Raw genomic sequence first — 24,893 nt, 5'->3', positions numbered from 1 at the left:
GGGGCAGGCCCCGGCTTTCCGCCCTTCCCCTCCCTCCCCTCCTCCGGCCCGCCCCGCTTCCCCCCCCCCCTCCCCTTCCCCTCCTCCTCCTCCTCCCGCCGGCGCCGGAGCCGCCACGCCGCCGCCATGGAGCTCATCACCATCCTAGAGAAGACGGTCTCGCCGGGTAGGGCGCGGGCTGAGGGCTGAGGGCGGCGGGGCGGGCAGGCCCGGCGGGGCCGGGCGGGGCGGGGGCCGCGCAACCCGCGGGGCGGCCGAGGCGGCGCCCGCAGCCCCGGGGAGGGCGTGGGCGGTGGGGGAGGCCGCGGGGCGGGCGGGAACCGCGGCGGCGGCGGGGAGGCTCCCGGGCACGGCGAGGAGCGCGCTCGGAGCCCGAGGGGCCCGGGCGCTCGGGCCGCGGCTGACGCCGGTTTCCCCTCCGCAGACTGCTCGGAGCTCGAGGCGGCGCAGAAGTTCCTGGAGCAGGCGGCCATCGAGAACCTGGTGAGCGCTGGGGGCGGCCCCGGGGGCGGCGGGACCGGCGGCGGGGCCGGCGCTGCCCCGAGCGCTGCGCGGCCCCCCCGCCCCGCCCGGCTCGGCCCGGCCCGGCCCGGCCGCCATGGCCGCTGCCGCCCCTGCCCGCGCCCGGCGGCCGCGCGGGCCAATGGCAGCGCGCCCTGCGCGCCCGGCGGCCAATGGGCGCGCGGCGCCGGGCCGGGGGCGGGGCCGGTGCGGGAGCGGCCGCGGGCCATGTGCGGCCGCCGCGGCCATCGCGGCCCCGGGCGCCGCCCGGTCCTAAAGCCCGGCCGCCCGCCGCGACCCCCGCCCGGCCCCGCCGCCCGCTCCCGGCGCCCGCGGCACCCCTGCTCGGTCCCCGTGCCCGCCGCGCCCCCGCCCAGTCCGACCGCCCGCTCCTGCCGCCCGGCCCTAGCGGCCGCGGGACCCCCGGCCGGTTTAGCGCCCGTTCCTGCGGGACCCTCTCCCGACCTTGCGTTCCGCCGGATCCCCGCCCAGCCCTGCTGCCCGCTGCTGGTGTCCGGTCCCGCTGCCTGCGGGACCCCCGCCCAGCCCTGCTGCCCCGTTCCGGTGCCCTCGGGACCCCTGTCCGGTCCTGCCGCCCGGCGCACCGGGACCGCCGATCCCCTGGAGCTCCCGGCCCGGGCGGGATCGGAGCTTCGGGAGTCTGGGGAGGGGCTCAGGGGCCGCTGGTTGGGGAGGGAGGTTCGGCTGGGCAGAGGGGGTTGCACCCCCGGTGACCTGAGATTTGAGGAAGAAAAGAAGCCTGAAAAAAGAGAAGCAAGGGGGAACAGAAAGCCCAAAGCCCCGGTGCAGCCGCGGTGCGGGGCGGGGGATTTGGGGCTGCTGCTGGTCGAGAAGGGTTTTTGCTTAGTCAAGGTGTGGGGCTGCAGCTCTGGCTGCTCCCTGCGGGCATGGGGAGCACTGGGGGTGCTGGGTGCCGGTGTCTCGGTGCTGTCCTTGTCCCAGCCCCGTCATCAGCCCCAAAACTGGCACCTGTCACCCCGCGGCCCCTCCTGCCCTGGCCCGTGAGCTGGGCGAGCCGCAGAGGCTCTGTGTCTGCACTGTCGGGAGCAGGGTGAGCTCCCCGGGGCGCTGGGTCGGTTCTGAGGGAGAATCCTCTGGGGTTCTGAGGGAGAATCCTCTGGGGTTCTGAGGGAGAATCCTCTGCGCTGGTGCCGGGGGGTCTCAGGAGCCCCGGCTGAGCCCGCAGCTGCGGGGCTCTGTGCTCTGAGGGGTTTTGGGGTGAGGGGCAGGAGCTGCTCGTGGTCCTGATCTCCAGGGGCTGGGAAGAGCTGGGCTGTGTGTCTTTCCCGGGCTTTCCTTGTCCTCCCTGCCCTGTGGGGTGGCTCCAGGCCGGCATTCCTCCTGCTCGGGAGAGGCAGGGCTGGGTGAGAGCAGAGCTTGGGCTGGCACCCAGGGCTGGGGGAACTGGGACCCTCCAGGCTGGGAGGGGGCTGAGTCCTGGGGGAGGATGAGCGTGGGGAGGAAGCAGCAGGATGAGGATGGGGATGAAGCAGGAGGGTGAGGATGAAGCAGGAGGGGGAGGATGCGGATGGGGATGAAGCAGGAGGATGCGGATGGGGAGGAAGCAGGAGGGTGAGGATGGGGATGAAACAGGAGGATGGGGATGGGGATGAAGCAGGAGGATGAGGGTGGGGATGAAGCAGGAGGATGAGGATGGGGATGGGGATGAAGCAGGAGGATGAGGATGAGGGTGGGGATGAAGCAGGAGGATGAGGGTGGGGATGAAGCAGGAGGATGAGGATGAGGGTGGGGATGAAGCAGGAGGATGAGGATGGGGATGAAGCAGGAGGGTGAGGATGAGGGTGGGGATGAAGCAGGAAGATGAGGATGAGGGTGGGGATGAAGCAGGAGGATGAGGATGAGGATGAAGCAGGAGGGTGGGGATGTGGGGCTCAGGCCTGTCCCCAGCACAGCATGCAGGCTCTGGGTGGGCAGAGCCTTTCCCAGCAGAGCCCCGGGGGTTTGGGAGCATCTCCCAGCTCCCTGCTGCAGCCTCCTGCTCTTCCTCACCCCTTTCCTCCTCCTCTCCACCCCTAATTCCTCCCCTTTTTGCTGATTTATCCCCTTCTAGCTAATTTAATTCATCCTTTTTAGCTAGTTCATCCCTTGTAGCTGGTTTATCCTTTTTCCTGGGCTGTTCCCTGACCCCTCTGCGGCCGGGAGCCGGGTCGGGCTCTCTGCCTTCACTTTGTCTCTCAGATCTGGGAGGTTTCTTGTCGTGCTGCTCATTTTTTAGCCAAATTTACCCCAGAACCTCATGAAAAGACGAATTTTCCTGCTGATTTGTGGGTGAGAGCCCCAAGGATGCTTCTCCACCTGTGAATTTCAGGAGTTTTTTGTGCAGCAACACTTCTGGGTTGTCCTGTGAACCAACTCTGGCTGGTTCCTCCCCTGTAATAAAATCAGTTTAAAATTGGGTGTGAAGTGGTGTAGTGGGGTCTGTTTGTAGGGTTTATTCTGTTGTATTAAATTCAGAATATTTCTAATGCCTTACACCCATCCTTTCAAGTTTTCCCCCATTTTTGGACCCCAAATTCTTCAGTTTGAGCTTTGAAGAGTTTGGGATGGAACAACTCAAATCAATTTTACCCCAAGAGCTGGGCTGGGGCATCGCAAACCCGGAGTCCAAGGCACTGGAGTTGTTTGTTCCACTTTTGAATGTTGGGTTAGCTTTAAAAATGGGGTTTTGGTGCCCCAAAATCTTTGTAGCTTAGGATTGTTTGCTTGGTTTTTTTTAAGATGTTTTTTAAAATTTCTTAAGAGATTTTAGAAATGGGTTTATTGTAAAAAAGTAGAAGATTTTTAGGAAAATCACATTTTTAGTTGGTGTAGAAAGGTTTGGAAAGCAATGCATCTCCCAGTACTTCCTAGGAAGGCTCTTTTGAGCAGCCAAAAAGCTTTTGAGGAAAAATACTCAGGAAAAAATAAAACTGCTCTGCTGACACTTGACTCCAGGGCAACTCTGAAATGGGAAGAAATTTTAAAAAGCTTTGAAAGAAGAAAAGGTCTGAAATTTAGAGGTTTTAGCAAAGGAAGTGGCGCGAATGCCAGGGGGTTTTGTGTGCACTCGGGTGGTTTTTTGAGGGGTTAATCCTCATTTTGGGGGTTTAATCATAATTTTGGGGGTTTAATCATAATTTTGGGGGTTTAATCATCATTTTGAGGGGTTAATTGTCCCTTTGAGGGGTTAGTGGTCACTTTGAGGGGTCCCTCATCATTGTGATCAGCAGAGTTTGGAACCCCAAATCAGAGATTCCACGTTTTACCAATCCCAATTTGGGCGTGGAGTCACCGAAACAACGAGCAGGGAATTCCTCCATGCTTCCCCCCCAGGAAATCCCTTTTTTGACCCACAAATCCATTTCTCTGGAGGAGCTCTCGGGACGGGCAGGAGCAGGGGAGGTAACTGGGCTCCGGTGTCGGCTCTAGGAAAATCCCAGCGCCGGCAGAGCCGGCGCAGCTTCCGGCCCTTGGCGAGGAGCTTAGCCCTAATCTGGGCACGGATCCGGCCGCGGGGGCCCGGGGGGGCTCTGGGGGTGCCTGGGGCTCACCCCGCTCTCTCCGCAGCCGACCTTCCTGGTGGAACTGTCCAAAGTGCTGGCCAACCCCGGCAACAGCCAGGTCGCGCGCGTGGCCGCCGGGCTGCAGATCAAGAACTCGCTGACCTCCAAGGACCCCGACATCAAGGCGCAGTACCAGCAGAGATGGCTCGCCATCGACGCCAACGCCCGCAGGGAGGTCAAGAACTTCGTAAGTCCCGGCCTTTCTCCTCCTTGCCCCTCGGCGCCGCCCTGGGAGGGCTCGGTGAGGGTCGGCGCCCGTGGTTTTCCGCCTAAAGAGTCTTCTCCTGGTCTCTGTGGCAGCAGCAGCCGCTCGGTTCGGGCAGGTGGTTTCATCTGGGGGGGTTTCGGGGTGGAATTTGGACAAAGATCCTCCCCCAGAGGTTGGTTGAGTGCTGGGACAGCTCTCCAAGGGATGGTTGTGATCCCAAAGCTGCCAGAGCTCCGGGAGTTTGGGTTGGATTTGTTGGGTTGGATGTTGGGATTTACTCCAGAGGGTTTTTGGGCCCTGGAGCAGCTCCCTAAGGAGGGTCTGTGATCCCAAACCCTCCAGAGATCCAGGAGTTTGGGATGGATTCTGGGTTGGATTTTGGGGCGTTCCCCACAGGGTGGTCAGGGACTGGAGCAGCTGCCCATGGAATGTCCGTGACCCCAGACCCTGCAGAGCTCCAAGGGTTTGGGATGGATGTTTTGGGTTGGGTTTTGGGGGTTCCCCAGAGGGGGTTGGAGCACTGGGCCAGCTGCCCATGGAATGCCCGTGACCCCAGACCCTGCAGAGCTCCCGGAGCGCTCGGGCAGCGCTGCCAGGGGCGCGCGGGTGGATTTTGGGGTGTCCTGCAGGGCCCTGGGCCAGGCTGGACGGGGCCTGGAGCAGCTGGGCCGGTGGGAAATGTTCCTGCCCGTGGCCCTGGCTGGGAGTTGAGGTCCCTTCCCACCCAAACCATTCCAGGATTCCCTGGTTTCCCCTGCAGCTGGGCTGGGCATTGGTTTTTCTGCAGGAAATGCTTTTTGAGGAAGATTTTTCTTCCCTTTCTGAGGAGGAGCTTCCCCAGGTGCTCTCCAGTCCCCATCAGCACCTTTGAAATGAGTCCGAGCAGCGTCCACGTGAGGCCCAGGAAGTTTTAAAAGTGAAAAATGGGGGGAAGTTCCAAGTTGCAGATAGAAAATCCATTAAAATTAGTGCGATTTCCCGAGGATGCTGTTTGCCCCGTGCCGGTGTGAGTTCAGAGCCTGCAGGGACAGAAGGGGTGGCTCAGGGCTTTGTTGTTGTTTTCTTTTGGCTGATGGGAGCAGGAAACGGTGCTGGGATTTGTGCAGAGCTCTGCGCCTGATCCCGCCCGGCCCTGAGCTCTACAGTTATTTTTTGTGTGTTAATAGAATCTCCCTCAATAATCCCAGAACTCTTTGGGTTGGGGGAACCTGAAATTCCATCCGTTCCCACCTCGCCTGCTCCCAGGTGCTCCCAGCCTGGCCTGGGCGTGGCAGGGATCAGGGGTGAATTTGGGTGAGGGGATGGAGCCCCTTTGATCCTTCATTTCCATGGAGTGTCACTGGCATCAGGAGCTGTCCTTGTGCCCTGGAATTCAACAATTTCTTGCTGTTTTCAACATCAAAAATTGAACATTTGGGTGGAAACTCGGAAAATGAAGGTGTGGAGCTGGAAATGCTGATAAAATGCATCCCACTCCCTCCAGTTTTGAAAGGAAATGTTGTTGATGTCTGACTGGAAATGCTGAAAAAATCAATCCTCATCTCTGGTTTTTAAAGAAAGTTTTTTTTGTCTATAACCAAAAATGCTGGAAAAATGCAAATCCCTTCCTCTGTTTTTATAGAGAATATTATTGGTATTCAAGTGGAAATGATCAAAAAAAAGCATTTCACTCTTTCTTTTTCAAAAAAAAAGTGATTGGCGTATAACAGGAGAAGCTAAAACAACCCATCCCCCTCCTGCCACTTTTTTTAAAGGAAAAGTTCCCAAATTCCACCACCAAAAGTCCTCCCGATCAATCCCACTGTCCAACAAAATTCCCAGATAACTTTGGCATTAAAAAATTCCTTTCTGGGGTGATTTCAACCCCGAATTGTTCAACCTGTGCCGTTCTCCCTGGCCGTGGGGGACGAAGCAATCCCAGCCGGGCTCGTCCCACGCCCAGCAGGCTTTTCCAGAGGAGCCCGAGGGCTGCCTGGGAGCCGCGGGTGGCTCTGGGGTCTCTGGGGCGTCCTGACCCTCCCCGCGCCGCGCAGGTGCTGCAGACGCTGGGCACGGAGACGTACCGGCCCAGCTCGGCGTCGCAGTGCGTGGCCGGCATCGCCTGCGCCGAGATCCCCATGAACCAGTGGCCCGAGCTGATCCCGCAGCTGGTGACCAACGTCACCAACCAGCACAGCACCGAGCACATGAAGGAGTCCACGCTCGAGGCCATCGGCTACATCTGCCAGGACATCGTGAGTGCGGGGAGCGCCCGGCGTGGCGTGGCTCGCAGGCCGTGCCGGGGCTGGGGTGGGTTGGGTTGGGTTTGCTGGGTTGGGTTGGGTTGGGTTGAGTTGGTTGGGTTGAGTTGAGTTGGTTGGTTGGGTTGAGTTGGGTTGATTGGGTTGGTTGGGTTGGTTGGGTTCTTTGGGTTGAGTTGGGTTGGGTTGAGTTGGGTTGGTTGGGTTCTTTGGGTTGGTTGGGTTCTTTGGGTTGGTTGGGTTCTTTGGGTTGGTTGGGTTTGGTTGGGATTGGTTGGGTTGAGTTGGTTGGGTGGGTTGGTTGAGGGAATATTTCATTCATTTTTTTGAGGGAATATTTCTTTTTTTTTTGAGGGAATATTTCACTTTTTGAGGGAATATTTCACTTTTTGAGGGAATATTCTCCTTTAACAATTGTGACAGAGTTTGGGAATCTCAGATCCCTCAGCTGGATAAATCCTGAGGAAAATTCATCCCATTATTTGTGTCTCAAATTTACCATGAATTAAAATTGAGTTTTTAGTGCTTGTTCTCAACTTTATTCTTCAAACCTTGGGGGTTTCACAATTACTTAATATTTTAAAATTTAATTGTTTAAATCCTGGCCATTTCCTGGCCTTGCTGCAGCTCCAGGCGCTGCAATCTTTTGTTCTGTGTCTGAAAAAAAGGGGAAATTTATCATTAAAAGGCTCTGCCCAATCTATAAATTATTTGGAAATCAACATTTTTTTATCTTTTTATGAATGAAATAAAATGCTGGAGTTTGTTGGTTCATGTTTGATCCAGTGGGATTTATTTGGCATTTTTCACTGGGATTTCTGGAGAATCTGTGCTCAGTTCAGGTTTCTCCTTCCCATCCCAGGTGCTGCAGGAATTCCTTGGATTTCCCATGATTTCCTGGTCTATCCTAAAATTTTCCTGAAACATTAATTTGTAGATTCTGGCCAAAAAACTCCCATTTATCTGTAGATACCCCCACTTGAAAACACGGAAAAATCTATTTAAATCATAAATAACTAAATAAAAAAATCTATTTAAATCAAAAATAACTAAATAAAAATTTTTAAATCTATTTAAATCACAAATAACTTTATCCAGATTTTTAAAATTTTTTTTTCAGGATCCAGAGCAGCTCCAGGACAAATCCAATGAAATCCTGACTGCCATAATCCAGGGAATGAGAAAGGAGGAGCCCAGCAACAATGTGAAGCTTGCAGCTACCAACGCACTCCTGAACTCTTTGGAATTCACCAAAGCAAACTTCGACAAAGAGGTGAGAAAAAGCCCAAAAAGGCCCAAGGCTGGGAGGCAGAGCTGCTGCTCCAGGTCGGTGAGGAGGCTCCATGCACCACGCTGAGCTCTGATGGACACTCCGTGCAAGCTGAGACCTGCAGCAGCTCTTGCGGGGGCAGCCGGGGGTTTTTTACCATTTTGGGGAGGAAATATTCCAATTTGGGGGAAAAACCCTTCAGTTTTGGGGAGGAAATATTCCAATTTGGGGAAAAAACCCTTCATTTTTGGGGAGGAAATATTCCCATTTGGGGGAAAAAACCCTTCAGTTTTGGGGAGGAAATATTCCCATTTGGGGGAAAAAACCCTTCGATTTTGGGGGGAAAAACCCCTTCAATTTTATGGGAAAAAACCCCTTCAGTTTTGGGGAGAAAATATGCCCATTGGGGAAAAAAAAACCTTTCAATTTTGGGGAGGAAATATTCCCATGTTGGGGAAAAAAACCCCTTCAGTTTTGGGGAGAAAATATTCCCATTTGTGGGCAAAATAACCCTTCAATTTTGGGGGGAAAACCCCTTCAGTTTTGGGGAGAAATCCCCTTCAATTTTGGGGGAAAAATATTCCCATTTTGGGGGAAAAAACCCCTTCAGTTTTATGGGGAAAATCCCCTTCAATTTTGGGGGAAAAAAACCCCTTCAAATTTGGGAAAAAATATTCCCATTTTGCGGGGGAAGTATTTCCATTTGGAAGAAAAAAAGTCCTCCCATTTTGGGGGGAAAATACTCCAATTTTTGGGGAAAAATGGTTTAAAATAGAGCAGGGAGTGGTGCCCTGGGCCTGTGCTGGTCCAGACCTAAATTCACCCTCCCTGGGAAGCCTTTAAAAGCTGAAATCCTTCTTTAAACTGCTTTTAAAATCCTTTTGTTTCTGTCTATTTCAGTCTGAAAGGCACTTTATTATGCAAGTAGTCTGTGAAGCCACACAGTGTCCAGACACAAGGGTGAGTAAATTCAGAATTCTCTTCCTGGGGAATCTCTGCCTGCCAAAAATACGTTAAAAATAAGAAATCTGTGTGAAATTGGGCATTTTTTTCTGCCCCAGGTACGAGTGGCTGCCTTACAGAACCTGGTGAAGATAATGTCCCTTTATTATCAATACATGGAGACCTACATGGGGCCTGCCCTCTTTGCTGTGAGTGGTTTGTGGTTTGGTTATGAAATAATTTTATAATTATTTATAATGTTATTTATTTATTTACAATTAGTGTACAATAATTTCATATATAATGAATAAGTGTATGTTAATGTGAGATCTTAATATAATAATATTTATACACTGATATACTAATGTATGTTAATAATATTCAACAAATATATTAAATAATTTAATATTTATTCAATTATTTATTCATAAGAAATAGATCCATTTTATTTCTAATTCTCACATTTATTTCCTAAATCTCCCTCAATTTCTGTTTATATTTTCCATTTTTATTTCTCTGAAGGCCATCTCTTTAAGACCTTCCATTCCTGATTTTCCTTTGTATCCCTGGGAATCCCAGTCTGTAAAAAATCCCTGAAAACCCATCCTTGAGATCCCAAATGGGACAAAAACCTCAGTTTGAGGTGATAAAATAAGGGAAAAATCAGATTATTGCTAAGTTTGAGCCTCAGTAACTGGAGTTTCCCCGCTCCACGGTCTCGTCGTGGCCTCGCGCACGGCAGGATGAGTTCCAGGGGTGCAGCCCCTGAAGTGTTTAGGGGTTTTAGAGTTTAAAATGGCGTGGTTATTGTGCTTTGCGTGCCGCGGCAGATCACCATCGAGGCCATGAAGAGCGACATCGACGAGGTGGCTCTGCAGGGCATCGAGTTCTGGTCCAACGTGTGCGACGAGGAGATGGACCTGGCCATCGAGGCCTCCGAGGTGGGGCCGCCGGGGCTGGGGGCTGCCGGGGCCCCCTGGAGCCCCCTCCTCAGTCCCTGGGATCCCCTGGAGCCCCCTCCTCAGTCCCTGGGATCCCCTGGGAATCCTCTCCTCAATCCCCTGGGATCCCCTGGGAGCCCCCTCCTCAATCCCCTGGGAGCCCCCTCCTCAATCCCCTGGGAATCCTCTCCGCAATCCCCTAGGATCCCCTGGGAATCCTCTCCTCAATCCCTTGGGATCCCCTGGGATCCCCCTCCTCAATCCCCTGGCGTTATAATGAAATAATAATATATTCATATATATAATAATCATTATAATGAAATAATGCCTAAAATTTTTGGGTCTGCCACGGCCACGATGGGGTTTTTCTCCCAAAAGATGGTTCACATTCCCTAAAATCCCTGATTTATGAGTCAGACCTGGAATTCTGGATAGAACAAAAGTAATTATCCCATGGAATTAAGAGCAAATCTTTTAATTCCCTGCTGGTTTGGGGGCACCCTTGAATTTTGGGGTCTGTCACAGCCATGAGGGTTTTTTCCCCAAAGATGGTTCACATTTCCTAAAATCCATGATTTATGAGTCAAACCTGGAATTCTGGATGGAACAAAAGTGATTATCCTGTGGAATGGCTGGGGCTGGAGAGGAATTTGGGGAATCTGTTCTGCATGCAGATGCTGCTTGCAGAAATTATCTGTGGAGATCAATAACAGCTGGAACTTTGAAGGGCTCTGCATGAATCACATCCATTTTTTAAAAGCAGCTAAATCTGTATTTGTGCTTGCATTCCCAAAAACTAAAAAAACAAGGATAAAAGGACAGGCAGCAGCAGTGGGGTGGGCTTTATTTGCTCCAAACCTTTTGCTCCTTCACCTCGGGGTCACTTGGTAATTACACCTGACAGCCAAGTGAAAATGGGGATAATTGTGCCCTGTGAGGAGGGACGAGGAATTAAAGCGGATTTTGGAATATTTAACTCTGTGCAAAGTGCCCTTGAGGCGGCTCAGAATTTGTGCTGGGGAGGAGGGAGGGGAAAAAAGGGAATTTGTGCCTCCTGCAGTTGATCATTCAACCTTTTAATGCTGAAAAAAAAAATTAACATAGAACCAGATAAAAACATTGATGAGAATAAACTTTTCACCTCTTTTTCTTCTCTGCAGGCAGCAGAACAAGGACGGCCCCCAGAGCACACCAGCAAGTTCTACGCCAAGGGGGCACTGCAATATTTGGTCCCTATTCTAACCCAGACCTTAACAAAACAGGTGAGTTCCAGGCTCCCTGAGGGAATTGCAGCTCAGGAGCTCCTCCTGCCCCCCTGGCTCCTTTGGGAATGGGCTTCTGGATTCCTCTGATCCCTTTTGGACCCCAGAAACGCCTCAGGGGGTGGCGGTCCCTGGTCTGTGATGAGCTTTCATGCACCACTCTGAGCCAGTGATGCAGCAGTTTTTGGGCTGAGACTGGGACTTGCCTCCTTTTTCCCTGATCACATCCCACCATTTGTGGTTTCCGGAGGGCTTTGGTGATTCCCTGTGTTCTTATTTGGAATATTTGGGATTTAAACCAAGTATTCCACAGCTGCCTCACGTGGGCTCCAGTTCCTGGGAGTTTTGAGGCCTTAGGCCCTGTTAAACACTTCCAGGGATTTATTGGAGCTTTGCTTCCAAGATGTGTGGTTTCCAGAGAGGTTTGGTGATGCCCTCTGTTCCTCTTTGGAATATTTGGGATATTCAAATAGTCCACAGCCTTCTGTGAGCTCCCAATCCCTGGGATTTTTGAGGCCTGGGTTTGTTTACTCCCTGTTGAACACTTCAGGGATTTATTGGAGCTGTGCTTGCAGGGTTTGTGGTTTCCAGAGAGGTTTGGTGATTCCCTCTATTCCTGACAGAGTTTGCTCTTGGGCCTGTAACTCGTGTGATTGTCCTTGGTCCCAAGCTGTAAAAGGAATTCTTCTGTCTCCTTACTCTGAAGAGAGCTCACCAACCCTCAGTGTGACTCTCAGCCCCACACACTAAAGCAGCACAAAATCCAGGGAAAAAAAAACATCAAAGCTGAAACTGCCGGCATCATCCCGTGCTGTTTGTCCCTGCAGGACGAGAACGACGACGACGACGACTGGAACCCCTGCAAGGCGGCGGGGGTGTGCCTGATGCTGCTGGCCACGTGCTGCGAGGACGACATCGTCCCCCACGTGCTGCCCTTCATCAAGGAGCACATCAAGAACCCCGACTGGCGGTACCGCGACGCCGCCGTCATGGCCTTCGGCTGCATCCTGGAGGGGCCCGAGCCCAACCAGCTCAAACCCTTGGTGATACAGGTCAGCTCCGGGCAGGGTGCAGCTCACAGCCTTGGGCTTCTTCCAGGGAGGGTGTTCAGTTTGCCTGAGGGGTTCGTTTCAGGAAAATCAGGAGGTGCAATCTGGTTTTGGAGGTAAAAGTCCCTTGTTTAGGAGCTGCTAGAGCTAAAAGTCTTGTGGTTATTTGGAGGAGAACGTCTGATTTCTGCATGCTCTTATTTTAGAAAAAATCAGAAGGATGTCTGTCACCTGTTCTGGACATTTCTGGAGCCTGAGTTTTGTGGGGTTTTGGAGGGTTTCATTTGAGCAAAATCAGGAGGGTGTAATCTGGTTTTGGAGGTAGAAATCTCTTGTTTAGGGGTTTTTAGAGTTTAAAATTGCATGGTTATTTGGAGGCGAATTTTTTTTTCCCCTCACCTGGTTTCTCGTGGCTCCTTCCAGGCCATGCCAACGTTGATAGAGCTGATGAAGGATCCCAGCGTGGTGGTCAGGGACACGACAGCCTGGACCGTGGGCAGGATCTGCGAGATGCTGCCCGAGGCCGCCATCAACGACATCTACCTGGCCCCGCTGCTGCAGTGCCTGATGGAGGGGCTGAGCGCCGAGCCCAGGGTGGCCACCAACGTCTGCTGGGTGAGGAGCCCCCCGAACCCCGCAGCAATTCACACCCCCTGGGAAAAGCAGCTCCCGGCGGCCTCTGGAAGGGGTTTGGTGTCACCGGGGCCGAGCGTTCTGCTCCTCCCTGAATTCGGTGGGCAGCTCCAGGGACTGGGAGCTCAGCCCTGCTCCAGGCACCTTCTCCACGTGCCTGGGACTTTTTCCGTGAGGTTTTTGGGTGTTTTGTGATTGTGTTTGGTTTTGGGGGTTTTGTAACATACTTTTTGGATTTTGGAACAAAAGCCGATGGAATCTCAATGTCTGGAGCTGTGAGGGTGGAAAACCAATGGATATTTTGATATTTTGTGTTCCAGGCCTTCTCCAGCCTTGCTGAAGCTGCCTATGAAGCTGCAGATGTGGCTGATGATCAGGAAGAGCCAGCAACCTACTGCTTGTCCTCCTCCTTTGAGCTGATAGTGCAGAAACTGCTGGAGACTGCAGACAGGTAAAACAGCCTCTCCAAAAAGCCTTTGCTCATTAATTTCCCACTCCACGCTCACAGGCTCTTCTTGGCAGCTGAGATCTGGTGTTGGACTAAAACGTGGCTTTATTTGGTATAAAAAAACCCCAGAGGAATAGAGGATGCAAATACCAGGAAAACAGCTCTTCCCACTAAATAATTTCTCATCATTTTGTCCATATCTGGTTTTAGGAAGTCCAGGAGTGTCCCTTCCCCCTCTTCCTTCACATTGCTCCCATTTTCCCCTCACATCTCCCCCATTCTCCCCTCACGTTTTCCCCTCACATTTCCCCCATTTTCCCCTCACGTTTCCTCCTCAGGTTCCCCCCATTTCCTCCTCAGGTTCCCCCCATTTTCCCCTCACGTTTCCCCCATTTTCCCCTCAAATCTCCAAGTTTACCTCCACTCTTTTAAGACTCTGCCCTTTTTGTGCAGTCCCAAGACTCGGCCCCGTTGGCTGCAGGGCTCTGGATGATCAGGAATTGCAGCAGGTCGTAGTCAGGGGTCCCCGTGTGCTCCTTTCCTGGTGGTTTTTGTGTGCTTCCATCCCTTCCATCAGCTCCAGATGCTCCCAGAAGAGCCAGGCACCCACTTAATCTCCCATTCCCATCCAGGCTGAAACAGAAAATAGATATTTTGCTCTCAGATGCGGGGAAAAAAGGCTAAATCTCAAATTTTATGGTGGCTGGAAGGTCACATAAATCTGACAGTGCAGGTTCAATCCCTGGATCAGCTCCATGGACTGATGGAGATTTTTTTTCCTGCTGGTTCTCTTTAAAAACCTTGTCCCAGTTCAAAATGTAAACTCCTTCCCTGTCTTCATCTACATCCAGCCAGGAGCGGAGTGTCTGGCTCAAGGCTCTGGAGCCCATCAATCATCTCAGGTGCCTTAACTCCAAATTTCACACCCTCGGGGAGGGGCTCTGAAGTGCTGCTCACCTGACGCCAACTCCGAGGCTCCTTCTGTGCCTCTCCTTGCTGGGAGAGCTACTGAAAATCATTTTAAAAACTGAAAATTGTTAGCAACAGAACTGCCAGGAGCGGCTTCACAAATTCCCTTTATTTCAAGGCTTTTCAAGTGGCTCCTGCTTGTCACAGCACTCAAATGGAGCTGTTGCTGGTTTACTAAAATTAAAAAAAAATCTGTTTCCAAGCACTTGGAGCTGCAAATCCTCCTCCTTCTGTTGCAGACCTGATGGACACCAGAATAACTTGAGGAGTTCTGCCTATGAATCCCTGATGGAAATAGTGAAAAACAGTGCCAAGGACTGTTACCCTGCTGTCCAAAAAACCACCCTGGTCATCATGGAGAGGCTCCAACAAGTGCTGCAGATGGAGGTGGGTAAATTCCTGGTTTAAAATTTAAAATTTAAATTTAAAACTCTGTCCCTGGGAGTGTCCAAATCCAGGCATGGTGGGAGGTGTCCCTGCCCATTTGGGATTTAAGGCCCCAAACCACTCAGGGATTCTATATTCAGCTTCTTCACAGCCCCTCTGCTCTGAAATCCAGAAAGAACAAATATTTAAAGTACAACCTGGCTCTCCCTGGAGCTGCCAGGATCCCAGGCAGCCTCTTCACACGTGGGGTTTTGTTCTTGTTTCAGTCTCACATCCAGAGCACCTCTGACAGAATCCAGTTCAACGACCTCCAGTCCCTTCTCTGTGCTACTCTCCAGGTAAGTTCCTCTCTCCTGGCTTTGCTGTGGGAATAAAGTGATTTTTGAGGTGGTTTTGTGCCCCTGGAGCTGCACCCTCAGCTTCTGGTGCTGAGAATTGAATAAAAGAAGTGGATTTTGGGTCCCAGCTGACACGTGGGAGGTGATGCAAGGTTCAGGAGTCTCTAAGTTGTGCTCTAGTGACAAAATTCAGGGCAATGTGACTCAAAGAAGCTGCTGGGGATTTTATAAAAGATTGTCTGTGCTGTCAGATTGGTTCTTGGGTTGGCTACAGCCTCAACAATCTCACAGACAACAACAAAAAAAATTCCCTCAAGGCTTTGATTCCCTCATCTGCCTCTCGTGCTTGGTGCTCCTGATCCAAATAAATCAAAATGTTCTGGGTGTCCTCAGAATTCCCAATTAAACATCTGCTGACGAGCAGGAGCCACCAGTGCAGTGCTTGTTGCTGCAAACACTGCTCAAAAAAGAGGTTTTCTCCCCAAAACCAGCTCAGAGCAACCCAGGTGGTCTCCAGGATGACTGGAGAAATCTTTCATTTCATCCTCAAAAGCTTTGTGGTTGTTTCCACTCTCCAATTTTACTGTGATTTTTGAAAATAATGAGAAATGGGAATAATCTGTCCTTAGAAGGAGTTTTAATGGGGAATTTTCACCCTGGAATCTCACAGGATGGGCACTGATCTCTGCCTGGGGAGTGTAATCCAGGTGGAATTGAGATGCCAATTTTAATTTCTAAATGTGTTTTTTTATTACCATCCCAAGAACCTGAACCTGAATTTTTTTACCCACTTGTGGCAAATGCTTAAAAACCACTGAGTGAAACTTAGCAGAAGGGCTTTTTCAGTATTAAAAAAATAAAAGATATGAGGTTTTTTCCCAATTTTTTTTGTTGTTTTGCTGGAAATGCAATTATAAACATCCAGCAGAAGAAAAAACATTTGTTAATATTGAAAATTAAGTGAGAAAATCCCATCCCTGGAAGGAACAACTTGATTTAGTGGAATGTGTTCCTGTCCATGGATTTTGGGGATTTTTAAGCTCCCATCCCCCCCAAACCATCCTGTAATTCCCTAAATCAAGTCTTAATTATATAAACAGCCAAAGTCCATCTTTGTGGAGTGAAAAATTAAACTTTAAATAATTACTTTCTTCTGGAAACTAGGCATTCTTTTTCTTTTCCTGGGAACTGTTGTATTTTAATTACTTCCAGCATTTCTAAACTTGAATGCAGAAGCCAAACTCAGGTTCAACCCTTACAAGCTCAGCTGCTACAGAAAAAAAAAAAAGGATTTCATTATTATGTTTTTTAATAGGCTAAATTTGGTCTGGTCACATTTAATTCCAGCTTACAAATGGCAAAGCTTTGAGAACAGCCCATGCAGCAGGAAAGGCAAATTCAGCTGGAAAATCTGAATGCAGCCAAATGAACGGGACTTTGCAGCCACAAAAGCAGATTTTTGGCAGCAAAGGGGTTCAAACAGCAGCTCTTTCATCCTTATCAAAACTCCTGGGGCTGTGGGAATGCTTTATCTGTGGGATGAGCGGTGATTTTTGCCCGTTTTCCATGGTTTTTCCCTCAGAACGTGCTGCAGAAGGTGCGGCTCCCAGCAGTGTGGGAATGCTGGGATGAGCAGTGGTTTTTGCCCATTTTCCGTGGTTTTTCCCTCAAAAGGAGCAGCACCCACGGCTGTGGGAGTGCTTTACCTGCAGGATGAGCGGTGATTTTTTTCCCATTTTCCATGATTTTTCCTTCAGAAGGTGCAGCCCCCATGGCTGTGGGAACGTTGAGATGTGCAGTGATTTTTGTTCCCCGTTTTCCATGGTTTTTCCCTCAGAACGTGCTGTGGAAGGTGCAGGTCCCGTGGCTGTGGGAATGCTCTGTCTGTGTGATGAGCGGTGATTTTTGCCTGTTTTCCGTGGTTTTTCCCTCAGAAGGAGCAGGTCCGGGGCTGTGGGAGTGCTTTACCTGCAGGATGAGTGGTGATTTTTTCCTGTTTTCCGTGGTTTTTCCCTCAGAACGTGCTGTGGAAGGTGCAGGTCCCAGGGCTGTGGGAATGCTCTGTCTGTGGGACGAGTGGTGATTTTTTCCCATTTTCCATGGTTTTTCCCTCAGAAGGAGCGGACCCACAGCTGTGGGAGTGCTTTACCTGCGGGATGAGCAGTGATTTTTGCCCGTTTTCCGTGGTTTTTCCCTCAGAACGTGCTGCGGAAGGTGCAGCACCCAGGGCTGTGGGAATGCTGGGATGTGCAGTGATTTTTTTTCCCGTTTTCCATGGTTTTTCCCCCAGAACGTGCTGCGGAAGGTGCAGCACCCGTGGCTGTGGGAATGCTGAGATGTGCAGTGATTTTTTTTCCCGTTTTCTGTGGTTTTTCCCTCAGAACGTGCTGCGGAAGGTGCAGCACCCGTGGCTGTGGGAATGCTGAGATGTGCAGTGATTTTTTTCCCGTTTTCCGTGGTTTTTCCCTCAGAAGGAGCAGGTCCGGGGCTGTGGGAGTGCTTTACCTGCGGGATGAGTGGTGATTTTTGCCCGTTTTCCGTGGTTTTTCCCTCAGAACGTGCTGCGGAAGGTGCAGCACCAGGACGCGCTGCAGATCTCGGACGTGGTGATGGCGTCGCTGCTCAGAATGTTCCAGAGCACGGCCGGCTCCGGGGGCGTGCAGGAGGACGCCCTGATGGCCGTCAGCACCCTGGTGGAAGGTCAGGAGCGGGCTGGGAGCAGCCAGGGGTGGGGTTGGATCCGGGAATTTTGGGCAAAGCGGTGAAAAATGCAATTTGTGCTGCAGGGAAGGGGGGGTGCTCTGTCCATGGAAGCGTCCAAGGCTGGAGCAACCTGGGGTAGTGGAAAGTGTCACTTCAAGGTCCCCTCCAACCCAAGGAACCCTGGGATTCTGAAATCCAAACCACCTTGGAGTGTGGAATTTTGGTTTCTTGCGTTTTCTTAACATTCCCAAGTTAAAATGAGGATAAGGCAGTGAAGGAGAGCTGGGGGTGCTCACATGGCCGAAGTGTCCAAGGCCAGGCTGGACAGGGCTTGGAGCAGCTTGGGGTAGTGGAAGATGTCACTTGAAGGTTCTTTTAATCCCAAGAAATCCTGGGATCCTAAAACCAACCCACCTTGGAGCATGGAGTTGTGGTCTGGTGTATTTTCTTATTACTTCCAATAAGAATTTGGGAATTTGTCCAGTCCAGGAGGACCTGGATGATTTCGCTGCTCTCACTTGTCGAGTGGAGAGTTGGTTTTCACTGGGTTCGGGTGGAATTTTTGAGGGATATCTGATTTGTTGTTTATGGCAAATGCCAGGAGCTGGGATTTTCCTTCTCACTGGAATGTTTTCCCTGCACAGTCCTGGGTGGAGAATTCCTGAAGTACATGGATGCCTTCAAACCTTTCCTTGGGATTGGGCTGAAAAACTACGCTGAGTACCAGGTATGGACCAGTTTTCTCCCTTTTCCAAGGAAATTGTGGCTGCCCCACACCTGGAATTTTCCAGGGCCAGGTTTGGATGTGTTTTGGGATAGTGAAGGGTGTCCCTGCCCATCCAGTGGGGTGGCTTCCAACCCAAACAATCCCATGAGTCTAAACTCCAAACCACCTCGGAGCGTGGAATTTTGGTTTCTTACGTTTTCTTAGTTACTTCCAGGGAAAAGCGTGGATAAGGCAGCACGTTCCCCTTGGAATGTCAAATCCTGGTGCCCACCAGGGGAATTCAGAGGCTTTTCCCCAGCCCAGATCCCTGCTGGGATTTCCCCTTGGAATATCAAATCCTGGCTGGGATTTCCCCTTGGAATATCAAATCCTGGCTGGGATTTCCCCTTGGAATATCAAATCCTGGCTGGGATTTCCCCTTGGAATATCAAATCCTGGCTGGGATTTCCCCTTGGAATATCAAATCCTGGCTGGGATTTCCCCTTGGAATATCAATCCTGGCTGGGATTTCCCCTTGGAATATCAATCCTGGCTGGGATTTCCCCTTGGAATATCAAATCCTGGCTGGGATTTCCCCTTGGAATATCAATCCTGGTGGCCTCCACGGGAGTTTTGGAGTAGTTTTTCCAGCCCAAAGCCTGGCTAGGATTTCCCCTTTGAAACTGGAATTTGGAGATGTTTTTCCAGCCCTGATCCAACTCCGTGCTGTCAGCCAGCTCGTTACTCTCAGAATTTAATCACCTCCCATCCCTCTGGAGCACCGGGACGACCCCAAATCCCTGGGGGGCGACCCCAAATCCCCGGGGATGCTCCCGAGTCCCAGAGCTGATCCCTGCTCCGTTGCAGGTCTGCCTGTCAGCGGTGGGGCTGGTGGGGGACCTGTGCCGAGCCCTGCAGTCCAACATCCTCCCCTTCTGCGACGAGGTGATGCAGCTGCTCCTGGAGAACCTGGGGGTGAGTGGGAGATTCCCGGCTCCCGAGTAACAGTTGGATGCTCACTCTTCCCAGGGGAGTGGGAGGTGGGAGAAGCCTGGGAAAAGTGGGAGGAATTCTCTGGGAACGTCTCGTGTTCGGCGGCGCCGCGCGGTTTGAGCGGCGGCCAGGAGGTGTTGGGGGCAAGGGCTTTGTGTTCTGGGGGAATGTCTCATTTATCAGCCCGCTGCATTCCTAAATAAATGGCTTCTTGAATTCCTGAATTCCTCCCAAATTCCTTCCTCTCTCCCACTCTCTCTCCCTGATTCCTTCTGAATTCTTTCCTGAATTCCTTCTGAATCCCTTCCTGAGTTCTTGAACTCATTCCTTCCTGAACTCATTCCTTCCTTCCAAATTCCTCCCTCCCTTCCTGTTGAATTCCTTGTGAATTCTGAGTTCCTTCCTTCCAAATTCCTTTCTTCCTTCTGAATTCCTTCCTCCCTTTCCCTCCCTCTCCCACGTTCCTGGGACATTTCCAGGTATTTTCCAACCCCTGGCTGCGCTTGCTCCAACATTTCCCACCCCTTCCACTGGAGAAATATCCTGAAACTCCCCACGCAAGGCCCCTGGGGCAGCTTGAGGCCGTTCCCTCCTTTTCTTTGCCCCTTCCCACACTGATCCAGGCCCTTTTTGGGATGTTTTTCCCAGAACGAGAACGTGCACAGGTCGGTGAAGCCGCAGATCCTCTCGGTGTTCGGGGACATCGCCCTGGCCATCGGGGGCGAGTTCAAGAAGTACCTGGACGTGGTGCTCAACACCCTCCAGCAGGCATCCCAGGCCCAGGTGGACAAGGTGAGCCCTCCCCAGTCCCAGGGGACATTCCCAGGGTCTCACCTTGGTGCCTGAAGAGGCTGGACAGAGTTAAAGGAGTGGAGTAGGGATTTATTAAAAGGCTTCAAGGATGCAGCTTGGGCAGCACAAGAGCCTGGCCAAGGCTGCACCCGGAGGGACTCGGAGCCACGAGTTTTCACACTTTTGGGGGTTTTGGTCCATTTCCATATTGGGGTTGATTGTCCAGTCCAGCTCCAGGGTGCAGTCCCATCCTCCCAGATCTCTCCATTTGTTTTGTTTGCACTTTTTGGGCCTTTTTGTTGTTAACACTTTGTGGGCCTGAAGCTGCAGTGGTGTCCTTGACTCTGGGGCTGGAAAGGGATTGTTTTGGGACTGACCTGTGAGGAGAGCTGGCTAACGCTCTCTGTGAAGTTCAGAGTCACACACTGAGGCAGTGCAGGGTCTGGACAAGGCGAGAGCTGAAGCTGCAGGCGTCACTCTGTCCCTGTGTCTGTCCCTGTGTCTGTCCCCAGTCCGACTACGACATGGTGGATTACCTGAACGAGCTGCGGGAGGGCTGCCTGGAGGCCTACACTGGCATCATCCAGGGGCTCAAGGGAGACCAGGAGAACGTGCACCGTGAGTGGGATCCCTGTGGGATGGAGCCGGGAGCCATCCTGGAAGTCAGCCACCTCCAGCTGGAATCCTGGCTGTTCCCACGTGTCCCATACGAGCCTCCCTAGGCCTCCCTGTGGGGTTGTCACGTCCCTGCTCCTTCCCTTCCTGTGAAGTCATCCCGTGTCACCCCCAAACCACATCTCCTTTTCTGCCCTTACTCTCCTGAATCCCTTTTCCCCCATGAATTCCGTTTTTTCCCCTTAATCCCCTGAATTCCCTTTTTTTCCCCATTCTTTCCCTGAATTCTCTTTCTTCCCCTTAATCCCCTGAATTCCCTTTTCTCCTGTTGATTCCCTGAATTCCCTTTTTTCCCCATTCTTCCCCTGAATTCCCTTTTCTCCTGTTGATTCCCTGAATTCCCTTTTTTCCCTGTTCTTTCCCTGAATTCCCTTTTCTCCTGTTGATTCCCTGAATTCCCCTTAATCCCCTGAATTCCCTTTTCTCCTGTTGATCCCCTGAATTCCCTTTCTTCCCCTTAATCCCCTGAATTCCCTTTTCTCCTGTTGATCCCCTGAATTCCCCTTTTTCCTGAATTCCCGGTGCCACATCCCCACATTCCTGGGACATCCCAGGGATCCAGGAGCTCCCCCAGGCCCCCTTTTGGAGTTCTCCCATCCCTGCCCTGCCCCAGCGAGCGCTCAGAGCAGGCCCAGCAGAAATCCCAACACCCCGGGATCGTTTCCCCCGGGAGGGGGGCTCCGGGCGGGACCCCGGCTGTTTTTTGGGAGCATCCCAAGCCTTCCCAGAGCTCTGAGCAGGCCTTTCCCCGCAGCCGACGTGATGCTGGTGCAGCCCAGGGTGGAATTCATCCTGTCCTACATCGACCACATCGCGGGGGACGAGGATCACACGGACGGGGTGGTGGCCTGCGCCGCCGGGCTCATAGGGTGAGGCGTCCCCGTCCCCTTCCCGCAGGACATCCTGGGCCTGCCCCTTGCTCCTGCCCACCCGAGCCTTTTAGGGTCAGTTTTGGGGTTGGAGTTTATGAAGGGATTTGGCAGGTGAGAGAATCATCACGAAAGTCCCGGATTCAGGGTTTTTCCAGGAGTTTGGAACGCAGAAAACCTTTATTCTTAGGGAACAGGGGTTGAAATCCTGAAATCTGCCCTTTTTCCTGCCTGTCTGAAGGTTTGGTGTCAGTTCTGGGTTGGAATTTGGGGGTTTGGCTCAAGGTGTGAAGGGGCTCCACAGGTGAGAAAGGCATCGCAGAAATCCCAGATTTAGGATTTTCCCAGAAGTTTGGAAGCCAAAAAAAACCCCTCATCGTTAGGGAACAGAGGCAGCCCGGTGAAAATTCTGGAATCTGCCCCTTTTTCCTGCCTGTCTGAAGTTTCTGTGTCAGTTCTGGGGTTGGGCTTTGGGGGTTTGGCTCAAGGTGTGAAGCGGCTCCTCAGGTGAGAAAGGCATCACAAAAATCCCAGATTCAGGATTTTTCCAGGAGTTAAGAACCCAAAAAACCCCTCATCCTTGGGGAGCAGAGAAAGGCAGGCTGAGATGTTTTCATTTCTCCTGCTGAATTTAAGGAAAATTCTGGAGAAATCAACCTTTGGACAAGAACTGGAGCATTTTTAATCCCAGTTTCCCCAAAATCAGCCCCCCCGAGCAGCACTTTGTGCCACTCACGTGGTTCGTTTCCCGATTCTCCTCTGCCTCCAGGGATTTGTGTACAGCTTTTGGGAAGGATGTCCTGAAATTAGTAGAAGCCAGACCCATGATCCACGAACTGCTAACGGAAGGGAGGAGATCCAAGACGAACAAAACGAAAACCCTGGCGACCTGGGCCACGAAGGAGCTGAGGAAGCTCAAGAACCAAGCTTGGTGAGGCTCATCCCCGTCTTGTTTTCCCTGGAGAGTCGTGGGGCTGGCTCAGCTCAGCCTGGCACGCGTCTCAGTCCCAAGGCTGTGTCTCCCACGGGGCTGTTCCTGGCTTTTGGTGGGCAAGAAGCCCCATTTGGGGTTTTTTTATTTCTCTCTTGAATCCTACAAAGTCATTTTTTCCCCAGTTTTGAAGCTGGAAAAGTCTCCAAGGTTGAATCCAACCCAATTTTTATCCCCATGTTTTTTTCCTCCTGATTTGAGGTTTTTTTGTTGTAATCCTGGAATTCTGAAATCTGGAAAAGTCTGCAGAGTGGAGCCCGGCCCCAGAGCCACATCCCCAGGGTTCAGCACTCCCAGGGCTTTCATTCCCTCAGTTCCCTTTTTCCCCTTAAATTCCCTTCTCCCCCCTCTTCCCCCCGAATTCCCTTTTTTCATCCTAATTATCTGAACTCCCCTGGATTCCCTTTAATGTCCTTTTCCCCCTTTAATCTTCTTTTCCCCCTCAATTCCTTGAATCCCCTTTTTTCCTCCTAATCCCCTTTTTTCCCCCTGAATTACCCTTTTTTCCTAAATTCCCTGAATTCCCATTTTTCCCCTGAATTCCCTGAATTGCATTTTTCCCCTGAATTGCATTTTTCCCCTGAATTCCCTTTTTTCCCCCTGAATTCCTGTTTTTCCCCGAATTCCCTGAATTCCCTTTTTCCCCTGAATTCCTTTTCCCCCCCATTTTCCCCTCAATTCCCTTTCCCCCCCCGAATTCCCCAAATCCTAATTCCCCCCCCCCCCAAATCTCCATTTTTTCCCCCTAAATTCCTTTTTTCCCCCTTTTCCAGATCTGTTACCATTGGGACGACACCTGAGGACCCCCACTGGATAAAAAACCAACAACACCACCAAGAAAAAAAAAGGAAAAATCTCCAATCTCCTAGAAACCCCCCCAGAACCCCGGGAGTGAGGACGTGTGCGGATGTTTGGGAATGAGAGGATGCTGAGGATGAGTGAGTGAGGCTCGAGCACAAATCCCAACCTCTGGTGACCCCCGGCATCCAGGAGGGAATTCTGTGCCCCAAAAATTCCAAAAGAAAATTTAAAAAAAGGGGGGAAAAAAGCAAAATTCCCGGCGGGCCAGGAGCGGCTGAGCTCGGAGGAGAGAGCGAGGGGAGAGCGGGGAAAATTGGGATTGAGGCGGCGCTGCTGGGGAGAGAGAGAGAGAGGGGGAACACTGGGATTGCCCAGGGATTTGGGATCGCCCAGGGATCTCCCAGGGATTTGGGATCGCCCAGGGATTTGGGATTTCCCAGAGATCTCCCAGAGATTTGGGATCTCCCAGGGATTTGGGATCTCCCAAGGGATTTGGGATCTCCCAGGGATTTGGGATCTCCCAGGGATTTGGGAATCTCTGGGATGAGGCAAATCCCAAAGGAGAGCGAAGGAGTTCCAGGAGGAGTGAGTGTGTGTGAGTGAGGTCATTTCCACATTCTCAACTTCCCAAAAAAAAAAGACAAAAAAACAACAAAAAAAAGAAGAATTCATTGCAGTTTCTCTTTTTTTTTTTTTTTTCCCAAAATCACAAAAATATAAATTTCTGGGGGAAAAAAAAAAAAAAGACAAAAAAATCTAAAATCTACAAAATTTAAGGGTTCAGCTGTTGCATTTCACTGAGGTTCAGGCAGTAAGAGATGGGGAAAAAAGTAGAAAAGAGGGAAAAAAAAAACTTTAAGGAAAGTCGCTTTTTTTAGGGATTTTATTTTTAGGGAATGCTGAATGTTTGGAGCTCTTGGCTTGTCCTGCTCAGCAACAAAAGCGCCTTTCCTTCCTTAAATATTCAACTGTGAATGTAGAAATGGGGGAAAAACACAATTTTGGGTTGCAGGGAATAGAAAAATCCGTTTGTCCAGCGAGTTTCAGGCTTCAGAAATTCAAAAAAAAATCAAACATGTCAGGAAAAAGAATTCAAAAATCAGATTTTCTTTTTTTTTGAAGTGCTGCAAATTGGGAACAGAGATCTCCTGACTCGGACTGTAGCAGAATCAAAATTGTGCCAAAGAGTTCAAAAAGAGGTGAAAAAAAAACATGAAATAAATAAAAATATGCACAAAAAGAAGGAAAATTTTTTAAAATTCAGGTGATGTTTGGAGAGGAAATCGGATGTGAAGAAAAACCCCCAAAACTGGGATTCAAAGCTGTTCATTTGGAATTCTTTGGGATTTTTTTTTGCTTTCTCGGGGCTCGATTCGAATCAGGCTCGATGTGGTTTTCGGTCTCTTGCTGCACTTGGAAAAACACCAGGAAAAAATAAAAAACAGGAAAAAAAAAAAGGAAAAAAAAAGAAATTTCTATGAAATATATAAATATATAACTTGAGTTGAGCTGACAACGCCGGCGCTTGTAAAAGGTTTCTATTTTTCCACTGCAGTTGAAGATGAATAAAATGGTGTCAAACATTCCCCAA

The 24,893-nt window shown here is 51.1% G+C and overlaps 1 protein-coding gene across 2 annotated transcripts; it reads left to right on the top strand.

Moving 5' to 3' along the window:
* Nucleotides 1–24,893, top strand: KPNB1 (karyopherin subunit beta 1). Of its 2 annotated transcripts, XM_038163390.1 has the most exons (22): nt 2–166; nt 425–483; nt 4,090–4,272; nt 6,327–6,527; nt 7,654–7,806; nt 8,704–8,763; nt 8,865–8,954; nt 9,576–9,686; nt 10,847–10,948; nt 11,776–12,000; nt 12,421–12,612; nt 12,951–13,081; nt 14,287–14,434; nt 14,701–14,772; nt 17,328–17,472; nt 18,120–18,202; nt 19,049–19,156; nt 19,823–19,966; nt 20,479–20,584; nt 21,396–21,510; nt 22,280–22,441; nt 23,275–24,893. In XM_038163390.1, coding segments are annotated over exons 1-22 (2,631 nt in total). In that variant the 5' UTR covers nt 2–126; the 3' UTR covers nt 23,276–24,893. The 2 variants fall into 2 exon arrangements, with proteins under 2 accessions (XP_038019317.1, XP_038019318.1); XM_038163389.1 differs by lacking the exon at nt 23,275–24,893 and having other exon boundaries at nt 1–166; nt 22,280–22,445.

Source organism: Motacilla alba, chromosome 27, assembly GCF_015832195.1.
Source record: "Motacilla alba alba isolate MOTALB_02 chromosome 27, Motacilla_alba_V1.0_pri, whole genome shotgun sequence".
In the NCBI taxonomy this organism is placed as follows: domain Eukaryota; kingdom Metazoa; phylum Chordata; class Aves; order Passeriformes; family Motacillidae; genus Motacilla; species Motacilla alba.
The sequence above is the reverse complement of the archived record's forward strand: the minus strand, read 5'-3'. Positions and strand labels throughout refer to the sequence as shown.

Bases quoted from the DNA above. Each gene is read 5' to 3' on its own strand.
- KPNB1 (XM_038163389.1), top strand. From the start codon at position 127: ATGGAGCTCATCACCATCCTAGAGAAGACGGTCTCGCCGG. The intron at 9,687-10,846 runs GTGGGGCCGCCG...TCTTCTCTGCAG, and splicing joins TGGCCATCGAGGCCTCCGAG to GCAGCAGAACAAGGACGGCC. The intron at 18,203-19,048 runs GTATGGACCAGT...GCTCCGTTGCAG, and splicing joins AAAACTACGCTGAGTACCAG to GTCTGCCTGTCAGCGGTGGG.